This window comes from Antechinus flavipes, chromosome 2, assembly GCF_016432865.1.
Source record: "Antechinus flavipes isolate AdamAnt ecotype Samford, QLD, Australia chromosome 2, AdamAnt_v2, whole genome shotgun sequence".
NCBI classification, from domain to species: domain Eukaryota; kingdom Metazoa; phylum Chordata; class Mammalia; order Dasyuromorphia; family Dasyuridae; genus Antechinus; species Antechinus flavipes.
In genome coordinates this window covers 297,067,797-297,083,152 of record NC_067399.1, presented here as the reverse complement: position 1 = coordinate 297,083,152, position 15,356 = coordinate 297,067,797, and the positions used below count along the sequence as shown (strand labels likewise).

General features: G+C 32.7%; 1 protein-coding gene across 1 annotated transcript in view; it reads right to left on the bottom strand.

Annotated features, from left to right (window-relative positions):
* Positions 1-15,356, bottom strand: part of RPS6KA5 (ribosomal protein S6 kinase A5) — a 204,657-nt gene that overhangs the window by 5,441 nt on the left and 183,860 nt on the right. The window contains exons 15-16 of the mRNA XM_051977407.1: positions 13,244-13,403; positions 2,286-2,449 (exon numbers count right to left, since the gene is read on the bottom strand). Of these exons, the coding sequence (XP_051833367.1) occupies positions 2,286-2,449; positions 13,244-13,403 (324 nt within the window). The remainder of the gene's footprint in view (positions 1-2,285; positions 2,450-13,243; positions 13,404-15,356) is intronic.

Sequence of the window (15,356 nt, the reverse complement as noted above, 5' to 3'; positions counted from 1 at the left end):
CAGACACTTATGAGCTGGGTGACCGTAGGTAAGTCACATAACTCAGTTTGCTTCAGTTTCCTCAGCTGAAAATGAGTGGAAAAGCAAATGGCAAACCATGCCAGTATCTCTGCCAAGAAAACCCCAAACAGGGCCTCAAAAAGTCAGATATATTTGAAACAATTAAATAACACAGAGGAAAACTTCTCCAGTATCTCTGCTACTATATCCCAGATGGGGTATAAAGAGTTGGAAATGACAGAATAACAACAATAACCCTTCTGCCCATTTTGCTAGGGAGAAGCCTCTGTAAATAGCCACTTCCATATTATTTAGGATGATAAAGTAGGTCGTTCGAGTAATACTTCTAAAATGTATGCAGCATAAAAAAATTGCCCCCTTTCAAATGCTATGTGTGGGCCAATGATTCTATGTTATCCCCAGAAGAAATCAGACTCAATTTAGCAAACTGTTGGTTAACTAGAAATATCTGAGGAATACTCACAATTCAGAACACCATCATTTTACTGGCACTGGGTTTGGTCTTTGAAATTTTTATCATCAAGTACCCAAAATGAGTAGCTATGCTTCATTATAGTTCAATTTAATTTAAATGGCTGTTTAGTACTTTGTGCCCAATACTTGTTCCCGGTTACTACAAGTTCCTTTTTGATTCCTTGGTTAATCCCTTATCACGACTATGTTGATAATACTCTCTTTACATCTCCAGCCCCTGCTTTTTTTGTTTAGTCATTTCTAGTCATGTATTATTTTATGATCCTAGTTGAGGTTTTTTGGCAGAAATATTGGTTTGCCATTTCCTTCTCCAGCCCATTTTACAGATGAGGAAAATGAGACAAACCGGGTTAAGTGATTTGTCTGGGGTCACCCAGCTAGTCAGTGTCTGAGGGCCAGCACTCTACCCACTGTCACATCTACCTATCCTTTTATCCCCATCGCTATTCTGTAGCTATGAAGTCTGTGAATCTTGTACATCATTAGAAAATCTAGGTCACCTACAAAAAGCTCTCCTAGCAGCATTTCTTTTTTCTTCAACACACATAGCCCTATGCTGACCTTTATTCTCTTATTCTTCTCTTCAGTCTCAAAGAAAACAATGCCCTCCTCCTTTCTTAGAGAATCTTTTAGATTCTATTTTTTAAGCTCTTGATTATTCCCACAAAAGTGATTTTTCCTGAATTGCTAAGATTTGCTCAGCACTTTTGTCTATAATCAGTTACTATAATAACATGCACTTCATGTTAGGTTTAAAATTTATCTAGTTTCTGGGGCAGCTAGGTGGCGCAGTGGATAGAGCACCAGCCCTGAAGTCAGGAGGACCTGAGTTCAAATCTGGTCTCAGACACTGTCTAGCTGTGTGACCCTGGGCAAGTCACTTAACCCCAATTGCCTCAGCAAAAAAAAATAAAAAAAAATAAAAAAATAAAAATAAAAAGTAAAACAATGACACTATGATTTAAAAAAAAATTTATCTAGTTTCTTCACTAATAAAAACAACATAAAGACAGCTAATTACATAGCATTTACTATGTGCCTGACACTGTGATAAATGCTTTTTAAATATTATCTCATCTGATGCTCACAACAACCCTGTGGAGATGATGTTCCTATCTTCAATTTACAGATGAGCAAACTGAGGCAAACAGAAAGTTAAGAGTCTTGCCCAGGGTCATACAGCTGTGAATGTACATGGGAACTCAAGTCTTCCTGGCTCCAGATCCACCACGGATCCATGACACCATCTACAGCACACACACACACACACACACACACACACACACACACACACACTCACAAATAAACCTATCTTATTTCCTCAACTGGGCAGCAAACTAGTTGAGGTAGGATTGGATCTTCTATTTCCTTTGTATTCAAGTTGGAATTATGTAGAATGTTACATACATAATAAATACTGATGAAAGAATGGCTTTATTTTAGTATAGATTTTGTGGTTTCACATGAATGTTTGTTTTTTTAAGGAAACAACATGGAATCTTTTTCTATTATGGCAAGTAATACAAACAATTTAAATCTGTTATTTAAGATTATGGAACTATTAAGTAAAACATCCAACTTTTACAATTTTTGAAATTTCTTTTGATGTTCAAATAAAGAGTTATGTGAAACCAGAAGAGAATCCAATCTATTAAATGTTATTTTCTATATATGTTAGTATATATTGAAGCTACCACACAGATTTTAATTGTTACTATAAGTCCAATAATTTTAAAATAGGGCATATACTTTCTAAAACTGCAATTGTAAATTTTGTAATTTGCTCTTACGTGAAAGGTTGCTTTTACACAGGTATGCACAGCAGCTCCTGAAGATCCTAGTATATCTGGAGTCATCAAAGGATTTGAAGATAGCTGACTGCCATCTTGAAGCCATTCATTGTACCTCAAGCCAGACATTTTAAGTCTCTTATTGGGATCCACTGTAAGAAGCCCTGATAGAAATATATAAGGTATTTTTATTTTATACAGTTCAACAAAGAGTGTGACTTTGTGCAAGGTATTGTGCTCAATTCTGTAAATACAAAGTTAAATAAGGCATAAGTTCTGTCTTCAAGGAACTAAGTCTAGTCGACTGATACGACAAAACAAAAAGTCCAAATACTTAGTATTAAAGATGATACCTAAAATATTTGAAATTTGTAAATTTTAAGAATAAACATAAATCTGAAAGATATGTAACATGAGGAGGTCTATAAATCTTCAAACCTGAAACATCACATTTTATTGGAAATTAATCCTTCTTTGAACACTAAATGGTGATATTAAATTGTTGGCTAGGAAAATGCAGAAAGACTAAATGCATTTTCAACTATCATAAAATCACTAAAACAATTTTAAACAATATATTTTGGTCTATATCATTTTCAGAATCACTATCATTTCTGAATACATGCAGAAAAAAGCAATTTAGCAAAATAAATTAACTATCAATTCCTTTAATTTCCCATTCATGCATTTTGATCATTTATTAACAAGGAAAGAAAATCTTTTACTCATAAATTTGAGTTCCTTATGATGCATTTTGAATGTCCCCAATTCCTGGTGGTCATGAGGTTTGTGACAATAAGAAAATTGTTAAAAGTCCCCTTTAATTGGCCATAGGTTTAAAAGTGAAAGAATTCACTTATTCCCAAATTATTAATTGCAAAATGAAAGTTTGTTGTTGGATAGAAGTCAGTTTGCTAAGGGACTAACTTTTATAGTGGCAAAGACCTATTAGGGAAATGGAATTTGGCGCTGAGAATGGTTTCTCAGAGGACAGAAGGGTCCCAGCAACTGAGCAAACTACCTAGGGCCATCTGCAAGGAGCTAGTCCAGAGACTGCCCTTTTTAAAGAGTCTTGGGGCTTCAGGAGCCGAGGTTCTCTGGCTTAGATTCTTATCAGTTTTCAGCTCAGACTCCCTATTGGAATTAATGGCACTTCAAAAGGGGTGCTTTTTGACCAGGATTTCTAATTGAATCAAAGGCTCTGGCATCCCAGAAAGATAACTTATAGGCTTTCTGCAGGAGGGGATGAGATTCCAAAGGGATCATAGATCAAAAGGAAATAGAGTTTCTTAAAGGGAACACAACTTCAGTAAAAGGAACAGTTTTCCTTCTGTTTCACTTATATATCTCGAAAATGAAACTTTTATCTGAGAAATCTGATGAATTTTTTTGCAACTTAATTCAAAATTATTTTAAGTAATTAAAACTGCTCATTTTATCTTCTCCCTATCCATTGAGTGAATAGAGGCACTCTTCCTCTATTCATAGACATGATTTCTTCTTTGCTTTCTTAATTTGTTTATGATGTCATCATTTAATATCTATGCCACATATCTATTTAGCATGTATCTTGTTAGATGGTTTTGAGGTATTAGTCTAAATCTAATTTCTACCAGAATGATTTCCAGAGATTTTTAACAAGTAATCAGTCTTTATCCTAGCAAAAGGGGTGTCTGGGTTTATCAAACCCTAGGCTAACATGCTCATTTGCTTCTATGTGTTGTTTGTTAGTCTGTTCCATTGATTCATCCATTTCTTAACCAATGCCAGTTTTATTATGGCTTTGTATAATTTGGGACATGGTTCTTATAGATCCCTTTTTGACCCAATGTAAAAAATAATTTTCACTTGAGATTCATTACCTTTTGTTCCTTCAAATGCATTTCATTACTTTTTATTGTTCTGTAAAGAAATCTTTTGATAGCCTGATTGGTCTAGCACTGAATAGGTAAATTCATTTAGTTAGTATTTTATTTATACTGATTCAACTTATTCATGACCAATTAATATATCTCGAATTATTTAGGTGTTTATTTACATATAAAGCATTTTTTTAAACAACTCTGAAAAACTTAACCATGAAAAGTGCAATGAATTATAAAGGACTACTGATGAAGCATTCTACCCATTTCCTGACAGAAATGCAGGATTCAATATGCAGAATAAGACACACATTTTTTGAATATCACTATTGTGGTAATTTATTTTGCTTGATTATGCATATTAGCTATAAAGGTTTTGTTTTCATTTATTATTTCCCCAAGGGAGGGCAAAAGTAAAAAAGGCAAGAATATAAGTGCTTGTTAAATTAAAAACAATGTAAAATGAAATAAAATTTTTTAAAAATTGTAGCTGTATTCATATAGTTCCTGTATACCTTGTTAGGTAGCTTCCCTAGTTATATATATATATATATGTGTGTGTGTGTGTGTGTGTGTGTGTGTGTGTGTATATATATGTATATTTGGTAGTTACTTTGAAAGGAATTTTTTAAAACTAGCTTTTTCTGACAGATTTTCTTAGTAAGATACAAAATGCTGGTGATTTATGTGGATTTATTTTATATCCTCGAACTTTGCTCAAATTATTGTTTCTCTCTCTCTCTCTCTCTCTCTCTCTATATATATATATATATGACAAATAATATATGCATATATATTTATTTTATTCTATTCTCTAGGGTTCTAAATAAATCATAATTTTATCTGTAAAAAGTGTCATTTTTTTGTTCTTTGCTTATGCTTAATTCCACAATTTCTTTTTGTCTTATTGTTACGATAAATATTCCTAACACTTCACTGATTAGTAGTGCTGGTAGCAAACATTATTGATTTTTAAAAAAAATTTCAACAATATTGTACCTTCAATTATATGTAAAGATAGTTTTCAACATTCATTTTTGTAAGATTTTGAGTTTCAAAATTTCTTTTCTCCCTTCATTCCCACTCCCCCCTTCCTAAGACAGCAAGCAATCTGATATAGGTTATACATGTACAATCATTTTAAACATATTTTCATAACAACCATGTTGTGAAAGAAAAATCAGAACAAAAGGAGAAAACTATGAGGAAAAAAAGCAAACACAGAAAAGGTGAAAATATTATGCTTCAATTAGCATTCAGTCGCCATAGTTATCTCTTTGGATGAGGATATCATTTTCTATCCCACGTGAATTGGAATTGTCTTGGATCACTGTATTGCTGAGAAGAGAGCTAAGTTTATCCTGAACACATAATCTTGCTATTGTTATGTACAATATTCTCCTGGTTCTGTTAACTTCACTTAGCATCAGTTCATGTAAATCTTTTCAGGTTTTTCTAAAATCAGCCTGTTCATCATTTCTTACAGAACAATAATATTCCATAACATTCATATACCATAGCTTATTCAGTCATTTACCAACTGATGAACATCCACTCAATTTCCAATTCCTTGTCACCATAAAAAGAGCTGTTACAAACATTTTATACACATGGGTACCCTCCCCTCTTTTTGCATTCTTTGGGACATAGACCCAGCAAAGACAATGCTGGACTAAAGAGTATGCACAGTTTTATAGTCGTTTGGTTATAGTTCCAAATTGTTTTCTAGAATGACTGAATCACAAATCCAATTAGTGTTCCAGTTTTCCCACATCATCTTCAACATTTATCATTATCTTTTTCTGCCATCTTAGTCAATCTGATACATCTTGATTTTTTGGAAAGATCTAATTTTATTTTATGTTATAGATATCATTTTCCTTTTCTATCATATTAGTCAATCTGATAGGCATGAGATAGTACCTCAGACTTATTTTAATTTGCATTTTTCTAATCAATAATCAATTTTTCTAATCAAAATTATCTAAAGTATTTTTTCAAATGACTATAGAGGTAGCTTTGATTTTTTTTTTGGTCTGAAAACTGACTGTCATATACTTTGATCTTTAGTCAGTTGAGGAATGACTTATAATTCTTATAAATATCATTGTGTTCTCTGTATATTTTAGGAATGAGACCTATATCAAAGATACTGGCTATAAATTCCTCTCTCTCTCCCCCCCCTCCCATTTTCTGTTTTCCTCCTAATTTTGATTGCACTGATTTTGTTTGTTTTGTTTGCAAAATCTTTTAAATTATATATAATCAAAATTATCTATTTTATATTTTATAATGCTCTTTATCTTGTTTGTCCTAAATTCTTTTTTATTGATAGATCTTGACAGATTAACTATTGTATGCTCTTCTAATTTGTTTATGGTATCACTCTTCATGTCTAACTCACACTCATTTTGACCATATTTCATTAAATGATGTTTTTGTTCTGTAACTAGATTCTGTCATATTGTTTTCCTAAAAGTTTTAGACAAATAGTGAGTTTTTATCCCTAAAGCTTCTATCTTCAGACTTATCCAACCCTAAATTACTATAGCCATTTATTATAATATGTTTTATGCCTAATCTACTTGGCCAGCATCAGATTGCTTTGATGATAAACTACTTTATAAAAAAGTTTAAGATCTGGTACTTTCTTGTTTATTGTTGTTAGATGTATCTGCATCTGAAAGATTACTCTGAAGTCCTCAACAATTATAGTTTTACTATCTGTACTTTTAAATCATTCAGCTTTTCGTTTAAGAATTTAGATATGCACTATTGATTTAGAGAAATTAAATTAAAATTTAATTAATTAATCAAATTAATAATATTTATTAGAATTACATCATTATATATCAATTATAATAAATATTATTATAATAAAAATTAAATACATTAAAACAACTCTGGAGACTCTCCTCATACTATCAGATTGGCTAGGATAATAGGAAAAGAAGATGATATATATTGGAGGGCATGTGAGAAAACTGGGACATTAATATACTATTGATGGAGTTGTGAATTGATCCAATCATTGTAAAGGGCAATTTGGAACTATGCTCAAAGGGCTATGAAAACTATGACAAATACCCAAAGATCACAAAAAAGGGAAAAGGATCCACATTTGTAAAAATGTTTGTAAGAAGTTCTTTTTGTGATGGCAAGGAATTGGAGATTGAAGGGCTGTCCATCAATTGGAAAATAGTTGAATATATTATGCTATATGAATATAATGGAAAACTATTTTTCTATAAGAAATGATGAGCAGGCTGATTTCAGAAAAACTTACATGAACTGATGCTGACTAAAGTGAGCAGAACTAGGAGAACCTTGTACACAGTAACAGCAAGATTGTATAATAATCAACTATGATAGATAGGCTCTTTTCAACAATACAATGATCCAAGACAATTTTAATAGACTTTGAATGGAAAATGTCATCCACATGCAGAGAAAGAACTATAGAGACTGACTGCAAATCAAAGTATACTATTTTTACTTTCTCTTGACTCCTGTGTTTGTATTTTGAAGTACTACTAACTGCTGGTCTTTTTTTTAATCAAGAATATTTGGAAGCCCTTTATTTCATGTAGAGATTATGTTCAATTTAGCTGAGTTAGCTACTTATGGTCACCAGAATATATCTTTTGCCTTTTGGAATATCATATCCCAACATTTCTATTCCTTTATTGTAGCGGCTGCTAAATCATGAGTGATCTTGACTGTGACTCTTCAGCATTTGAATTCTTTCTTTCTGCTGCTGGCAGTGTGTGTGTGTGTGTGTGTGTGTGTGTGTGTGTGTGCGCGCGCGCGTATTGTTTTTTGACCCAAAGGACCTTCTTTGGAATTTTCATTTGGGGGTTTCTTTCAGGAAGTGACTGATGGATTATTTCAATGTTAACTCTTCTCTCTGATTCTTGTAAATATTAGAATAATTTGTGATTTCTTAAAATATGTTATCTAGGCTGTTTTTCTATTATGACTTACAAGTAATTCAGTAATGTTTAGTTTTTTTACTCTCTGATCAGTTGTTTTTGTTATATTTTCTTCTATATTTGTCAGTATTTTGAATTTATTTGAATATTTCTTCTTTTATGGAGTTTTTTGGAGTTTTATGGAGTATTAAGTTCTGTTGGTCTATTTTAATTTAACATTTTGTCTCTCTTGTATTAAGCTGTTAATCATCTCTTGAAGGCTTTTCTCAAGAATTCTTTTCTTTTCCAGTTTTCTTCTAGAGCTCTCTTTGATTTGATAAATGTAGAGGGCTGGAACTTTGAAAAGGTATACTTGAATCTAAGACAGCTAATTAAGGCTAATTACCTACTCCATATGAGATAATGGTTCTATAAGCATATACTTAGATGGTACGGTAATGTGATGGCTCTCCTCATGATTGGTGCTTGCTGAATGTTTGGTGGTGAGATAATTGTAGGCAAGGATTGGAGAGCTGAGGGAGAGGATCAGAGTCTCTCTGCCGTAGCATGCTGAGTAGAGAAGACTTCAGGCTCCAAACTTGAGAGTCCAGGATTCATTTTTAATGAGCTGAGTGGCAGCTTGTCTGCTTCCTTCACTTCTCCTCCTAAAGAGCAAGGACTTCGACTGATCCTGAGGCCCTCCAGAGAGCTAGCCCAGATATTACATATAATAGAAATTTTAAATCTTTAAAATTTTTAAAATAACTTTTTTTAATTTGCAAAATATATGCAAAGATAATTTTCAACATTTACCTTTACAAAACCTTGAGTTCCAAAAGTCTTAATTTTTTTTTTTTTTTTTTGCTTCATTCCTTCCAATCTTGCCAAATGTTTTTCTTTCAGGCTTTACTTATAGGTCTGGAGTAATTCTCTTTTTCTCAATTTGTGTCTTAGGCATCTTTGGCTCCATCATTGTTCTTTATTGCTGCTATTACTTTTCTTTATTTTCCAGTCTTCTCCCAATTGGGAATTTGTGCACTTCTGTAGATAATGTAGGATTTTTGTATGGTCACATCTAATATGTATTTTCTGGCTTCCTCTTGCTGAGTTTTGAGTAGTGTTTTTATTAAGGATATTAAAAGGGGCTCAAGCTACAAACTCTGAAGAGGTAGAATTAAAAGGATTTGGGAACAGAGAGTAGCCGAAAGCTCTGTGGCTAATCCTTGATCCCAATAGCAATTTGAAATCCCAAGAGAAGATTCAACCCATAAACTAGTAACTAAGACAGAGAGTGTGGATGAGAGATTGGTTAACAGTTCGGCCGCTCTTCCAGCTACATAATAAGGAAGGCGACCTACAGCTAGCTGTCTTCGGAAGCTCCATCAACAGAGCAGCAAGTCTAGGTTTGTTTGTTTTTTTTTTTCCCCTGAATTCAAACCACGGTCAGGAGTCTACAAACCTCAGAATCTAAGTAGGCAGTGACCATATTAACATTAGTCCAGCCCTTTATCTATTGGCTTAAGCTAAGTTCCGGTTCCAGGGTCATAACGAGAGTTATATATTCACCCTATTTTCTTGTCAGTAGGCTCAATCTTACTAGGAAAATGGTCCCCTGATGTTTCTCTTTGGATTTCCCCATTACTGTTCAGTTTAATGCTCTTTCTCAATCTTTGTCCAAGTAGTTTTGAGGAAAAGCTGGGCGGTTCTGCTTCCTTCTATTCTGCTATTTTTGCTCTTCTTCCTAATTACTTCTCAGAATAGTCAGAGAGATGCGTAATTCTCCCCACAGAGCTGGTCTTTCCACAGCTTCTCCAACACTGACTATATTGATCTTTTGTCACCTTTGCTATTTTGCTGGGTGTGACCTGAAACTTTCAAGTTGTTTTTGATTTGCATTTCTACTATTACTAGTGATCTGAAATACCTTTTACAGGATTGTTAATAGCAATTTTTTGTGTGTGAATGATTTCTTCGAATATTTTGACCACTTAATTACTCAAAAAATAGCTTTTGGTTTATATATTTCTGCTAGCTGATTTATTATACATCAGACCTTTATCAGTTATGTTTGTTGCAAAGGTTTCTCCCTCAATCTCTTTCCTTCTTTTCCTAATTATATTAAGTTTATTAATATAAAAGCATTCCAACTTAATATAACCAAAATTATCTATTTTATATTTTGTAACTATTTTTATCCCTTGTTTGCTTAATTATTGATGTAGTCATATAGCTATGAAAGGTACCTAATCTGGTTCTCTTTTTTGTGGTATGATTTTAATATTCATTTCACATATGAATTTCAAATTTATTTTATGATTTTATGTCTATATGTAATTTCTACCAGAATTCTTTCTAATTTTCCTCAAAAGTCTCATCAAATGGAGAGTTCCAATCTAGATAATTTAGTTTTTCAAAATGATTCAATGCTGGGTTAATGAGTTTGATTATTTTTGATTTTTAAAAATTGTTTGTTCCACTGATTCTCTTCTTTAAAATAATTTCTTTTTTAAAAATACACATTAATCCCCAGGATAATACACTATGACCAAGTAGGATTTATACCAGGAATACAGGGCTGGTTCAATATTAGGAAAACTATCAGCATAATTGACTATATCAATAACCAAACAAACAAAAACCATATGATCATCTCAATAGATGCAGAAAAAGCATTTGATAAAATCCAACATCCATTCCTAATAAAAACACTTGAGAGCATAGGAATAAATGGACTTTTCCTTAAAATAGTCAGGAGCATATATTTAAAACCATCAGTAAGCATCATATGCAATGGGGAAAAACTGGAACCTTTCCCAGTAAGATCTGGAGTGAAGCAAGGTTGCCCACTATCACCATTATTATTTAATATCGTATTAGAAACACTAGCCTCGGCAATAAGAGTCGAGAAAGATATTAAAGGAATTAGAGTAGGCAATGAGGAAACTAAACTATCACTCTTTGCAGATGATATGATGGTATACCTAGAGAACCCCAGAGATTCTACTAAAAAGCTATTAGAAATAATTCATAATTTTAGCAAAGTAGCTGGCTACAAAATAAATCCCCATAAATCCTCAGCATTTTTATATATCACCAACAAAACCCAACAGCAAGAGATACAAAGAGAAATTCCATTCAGAATAACTGTTGATACCATAAAATATTTGGGAATCTATCTACCAAAGGAAAGTCAGGAATTATATGAGCAAAATTATAAAAAAGTCTCCACACAAATAAAGTCAGATTTAAATAATTGGAAAAACATTAAGTGCTCTTGGATCGGCCGAGCGAACATAATAAAGATGACAATACTCCCTAAACTAATCTATTTATTTAGTGCTATACCAATCAGACTTCCAAGAAAATATTTTAATGATCTAGAAAAAATAACAACAAAATTCATATGGAACAATAAAAAGTCGAAATTCTCAAGGGAATTAATGAAAAAAAAATCAAATGAAGGTGGCCTAGCTGTACCTGATCTAAAATTATATTATAAAGCAGCAGTCACCAAAACCATTTGGTATTGGCTAAGAAATAGATTAGTGGATCAGTGGAAAAGATTAGGTTCACAAGACAGAAGAGTCAACTATAGCAATCTAGTGTTTGACAAACCCAAAGACCCTAACTTCTGGGATAAGAATTCATTATTTGATAAAAACTGCTGGGATAATTGGAAATTAGTATGGCAGAAATTAGGCATGGACCCACACTTAACACCATATACCAAGATAAGATCAAAATGGGTCCATGACCTAGGCATAAAGAATGAGATTATAAATAAATTAGAGGAACACAGGATAGTTTATCTCTCAGACTTGTGGAGGAGAAAGAAATTTGTGACCAAAGATGAACTAGAGACCATTACTGATCACAAAATAGAAAATTTTGATTACATCAAATTAAAAAGCCTTTGTACAAATAAAACTAATGCAAACAAGATTAGAAGGGAAGCAACAAACTGGGAAAACATCTTCACAGTTAAAGGTTCTGATAAAGGCCTCATTTCCAAAATATATAGAGAACTGACTCAAATTTATAAGAAATCAAGCCATTCTCCAATTAATAAATGGTCAAAGGATATGAACAGACAATTTTCAGAGGATGAAATTGAAACTAATACCACTCATATGAAAGAGTGTTCCAAATCATTATTGATCAGAGAAATGCAAATTAAGACAACTCTGAGATACCACTACACACCTGTCAGATTGGCTAAGATGACAGGAAAAAATAATGATGAATGGTGGAGGGGATGCGGGAAAACTGGGACACTAAAGCATTGTTGGTGGAGTTGTGAACGAATCCAACCATTCTGGAGAGCAATCTGGAATTATGCCCAAAAAGTTATCAAATTGTGCATACCCTTTGATCCAGCAGTGTTTCTATTGGGCTTATATCCCAAAGAAATACTAAAGAAGGGAAAGGGACCTGTATGTGCCAAAATGTTTGTAGCAGCCCTGTTTGTAGTGGCTAGAAACTGGAAAATGAATGGATGCCCATCAATTGGAGAATGGCTGGGTAAATTCAGCAGGATGAATACAGAGAGGACTGGCGAGACTTACATGAACTGATGCTAAGTGAAATGAGCAGAACCAGGAGATCATTATACACTTCGACAACGATATTGTATGAGGACATATTTTGATGGAAGTGGATTTCTTTGACAAAGAGACCTAACTGAGTTTCAATTGATAAATGACGGACAGAAGCAGCTACACCCAAAGAAAGAACACTGGGAAACGAATGTGAACTATCTGCATTTTTGTTTTTCTTCCCGGGTTATTTATACCTTCTGAATTCAATTCTCCCTGTGCAACAAGAGAACTGTTCGGTTCTGCAAACATATATTGTATCTAGGATATACTGCAACATATCTAACATATATAGGACTGCTTGCCATCTAGGGGAGGAGGTGGAGGGAGGGAGGGGAAAAATTGGAACAGAAACGAGTGCAAGGGATAATGTTGTAAAAAAAATTACCTTGGCATGGATTCTGTCACTATAAAGTAATTATTAAATAAAAATAAAAAAAATACACATTAAAATTTAAGTGTATAATAGTTTGAGACTGAAAAAGTATACTTGATTTCCTGGCCAAAAAATATATATATATGCAGGAACTTGTAACTTAATTACAATCATTTACTCTAATAAAGTATTAAAAAAATCAAAACCTACTTACCTTGAATCAAATCTTTGGCTTCCTGGGATACATTTTTCCAGGCTTCTCCTTCGAAAGAAAAATCACCTTTTTTAATTTTCTTCATGATTTCTACTGCACTGGTACATGTTAAACTTTTGTCATGAGACTGGAATGGAACTTGTCCTGATAGCATTGTATACTATTAAGAGAAAAAGAAAGCAACATTAAATTAAGATAACAGAATGATTCTAAAGTTACTATTGATAATGTTTAAGGATATAACTGATAACAGTGACAATTTTATTAATGAAAATTACTATTCAAATATTAAATAATGTCATCACTGCATTTAACAAATTAGTTTATTTACAGATCCTAATGAAAAAGGTTGGTAGATTTTTGCTGTTTTGTTTTTGCAAAATTTTTGCTTATCTTACTTTTTTCTTGTTTTTGATCATATATCTGAATTCTTATATACACAGTATTGAAAAATAAAATAAAATTTGTCAAAAAATTTTTCTTTAAAAGTGAAATAACTTGTTAACAAAGTGACAGAACTTTTCAGAGCAGTAAAGTATTTTGTGAGTTATCTAGTCCTGGGCTTCTTAAATTTTTTCTATTCACGATTTCATCTTGAATCTGAGCTGAAGTGTTTCTGGCAATGTTCATTCACATGCAGCGCAAAGTGTGTATGTTGTGTGTTCAGAACCAAGTATGTGAAGGTAAGTGATGAAATATAGGTAAGGGCTGCCAGAAAACACTTTGGATTCGTTATGCATTTGATTTTGAATTAATTTTTGGTTGTTGCATTAGGAAACTTTTTACAGTCACCAAATTTTTTATGACCCCCACTTTCACTTATATATCTCCATCTAGGGTCATAACCACAGTTTAAGAAGCTTTGATCTAGTTCAAACCCTTAATTTTCAGATGAAAAAACAGAGCCCAGGAGAACTTTTTTTTTTTTTTTTTTTAACACAATGCCTCCAAAATCCAGCAAAATGATTTTCCTATGGTATAGATCTGACCATGTTATTCTTCTCCTCTCAAACAAATCCAGTGACTTCCTATGAATTCTAGGATGAAATAAAAATTCTATTTGGTATTTAAGACTTTTTGTAACCAAACCCTACCTTTCTTGCGTCATTACATGATTCCATTTTATATACTTTGTTAAATCAAACTAGCCTCCCTGCTGTTCCTTCACACATCACCCTCCATCTCCTTCTTTGATGCCTTTGCACTCTATCCCCTATGCCTGGCAGATTCTTCTTCCTCACTTCCACCTTTTGGAAAGCCTGGTCTCCTTCAGGACTCAGCTTCAAGACAACCTTGGACACATTGTAGCTACTTAATACTTTTCTTCCAGGTTATTTTGTATGTTTTGTTTGTGTTTTATATTTGCCAATATATGTATATCTTGTCTGATCCATTAAAATGTCAGTTTGTAAAGGTAGAGCTTGTTTTGTTTTTATCTTTGTGACTTCAGTGCCAACATGGCCCCTGGTGCATAGCAGACATTTAAGAAAGTTAGCTGATCAAATTGAACAAACACTTATTTTATTATTTATAATGATTCTATTATATTACATATAATATTATATGCATTATGTTATTTATATTATATACAATATGCATTGTGTTATATAACATATTATTTTTTATATTTATTGTATATAATAATTTATATATTTTTTTATTATTTATAAGATACTGCCCAAGACCATACAAATAGTGTGAGTAGTAGAGCAGAAATTAAAGCTTAGATCCTTTGTTTCTTAAAGCAATGCTCATTCTAATCACAAAACATTGTGTTTGTCTCAATTTAGTAAGAATTTTATCCCTCAAAAGGTGGAGAAGCAAATGAGGGAAATACTTAACAAGCACTGTCCTGTATGTCTTTTTATCTTTTCTCACCAACTGGATTCTAAACTTCCTAAAAGCAGAGATAATATCATTTGTTTCATTTCCTTATCCAAACTTTATATGGTATGTATTCAAAATTCTTGTCATTCAAAACTACTTGTCAGTCACTCATTCTCTGTAGAAAATAATAGCCCATTCAACAAAATACTAAACCCATTCCTAATAAAAACACTAGAGAGCATAAGAGTAAACAGAGTTTTCCTTAAAATGATAAGTAGCACCTATC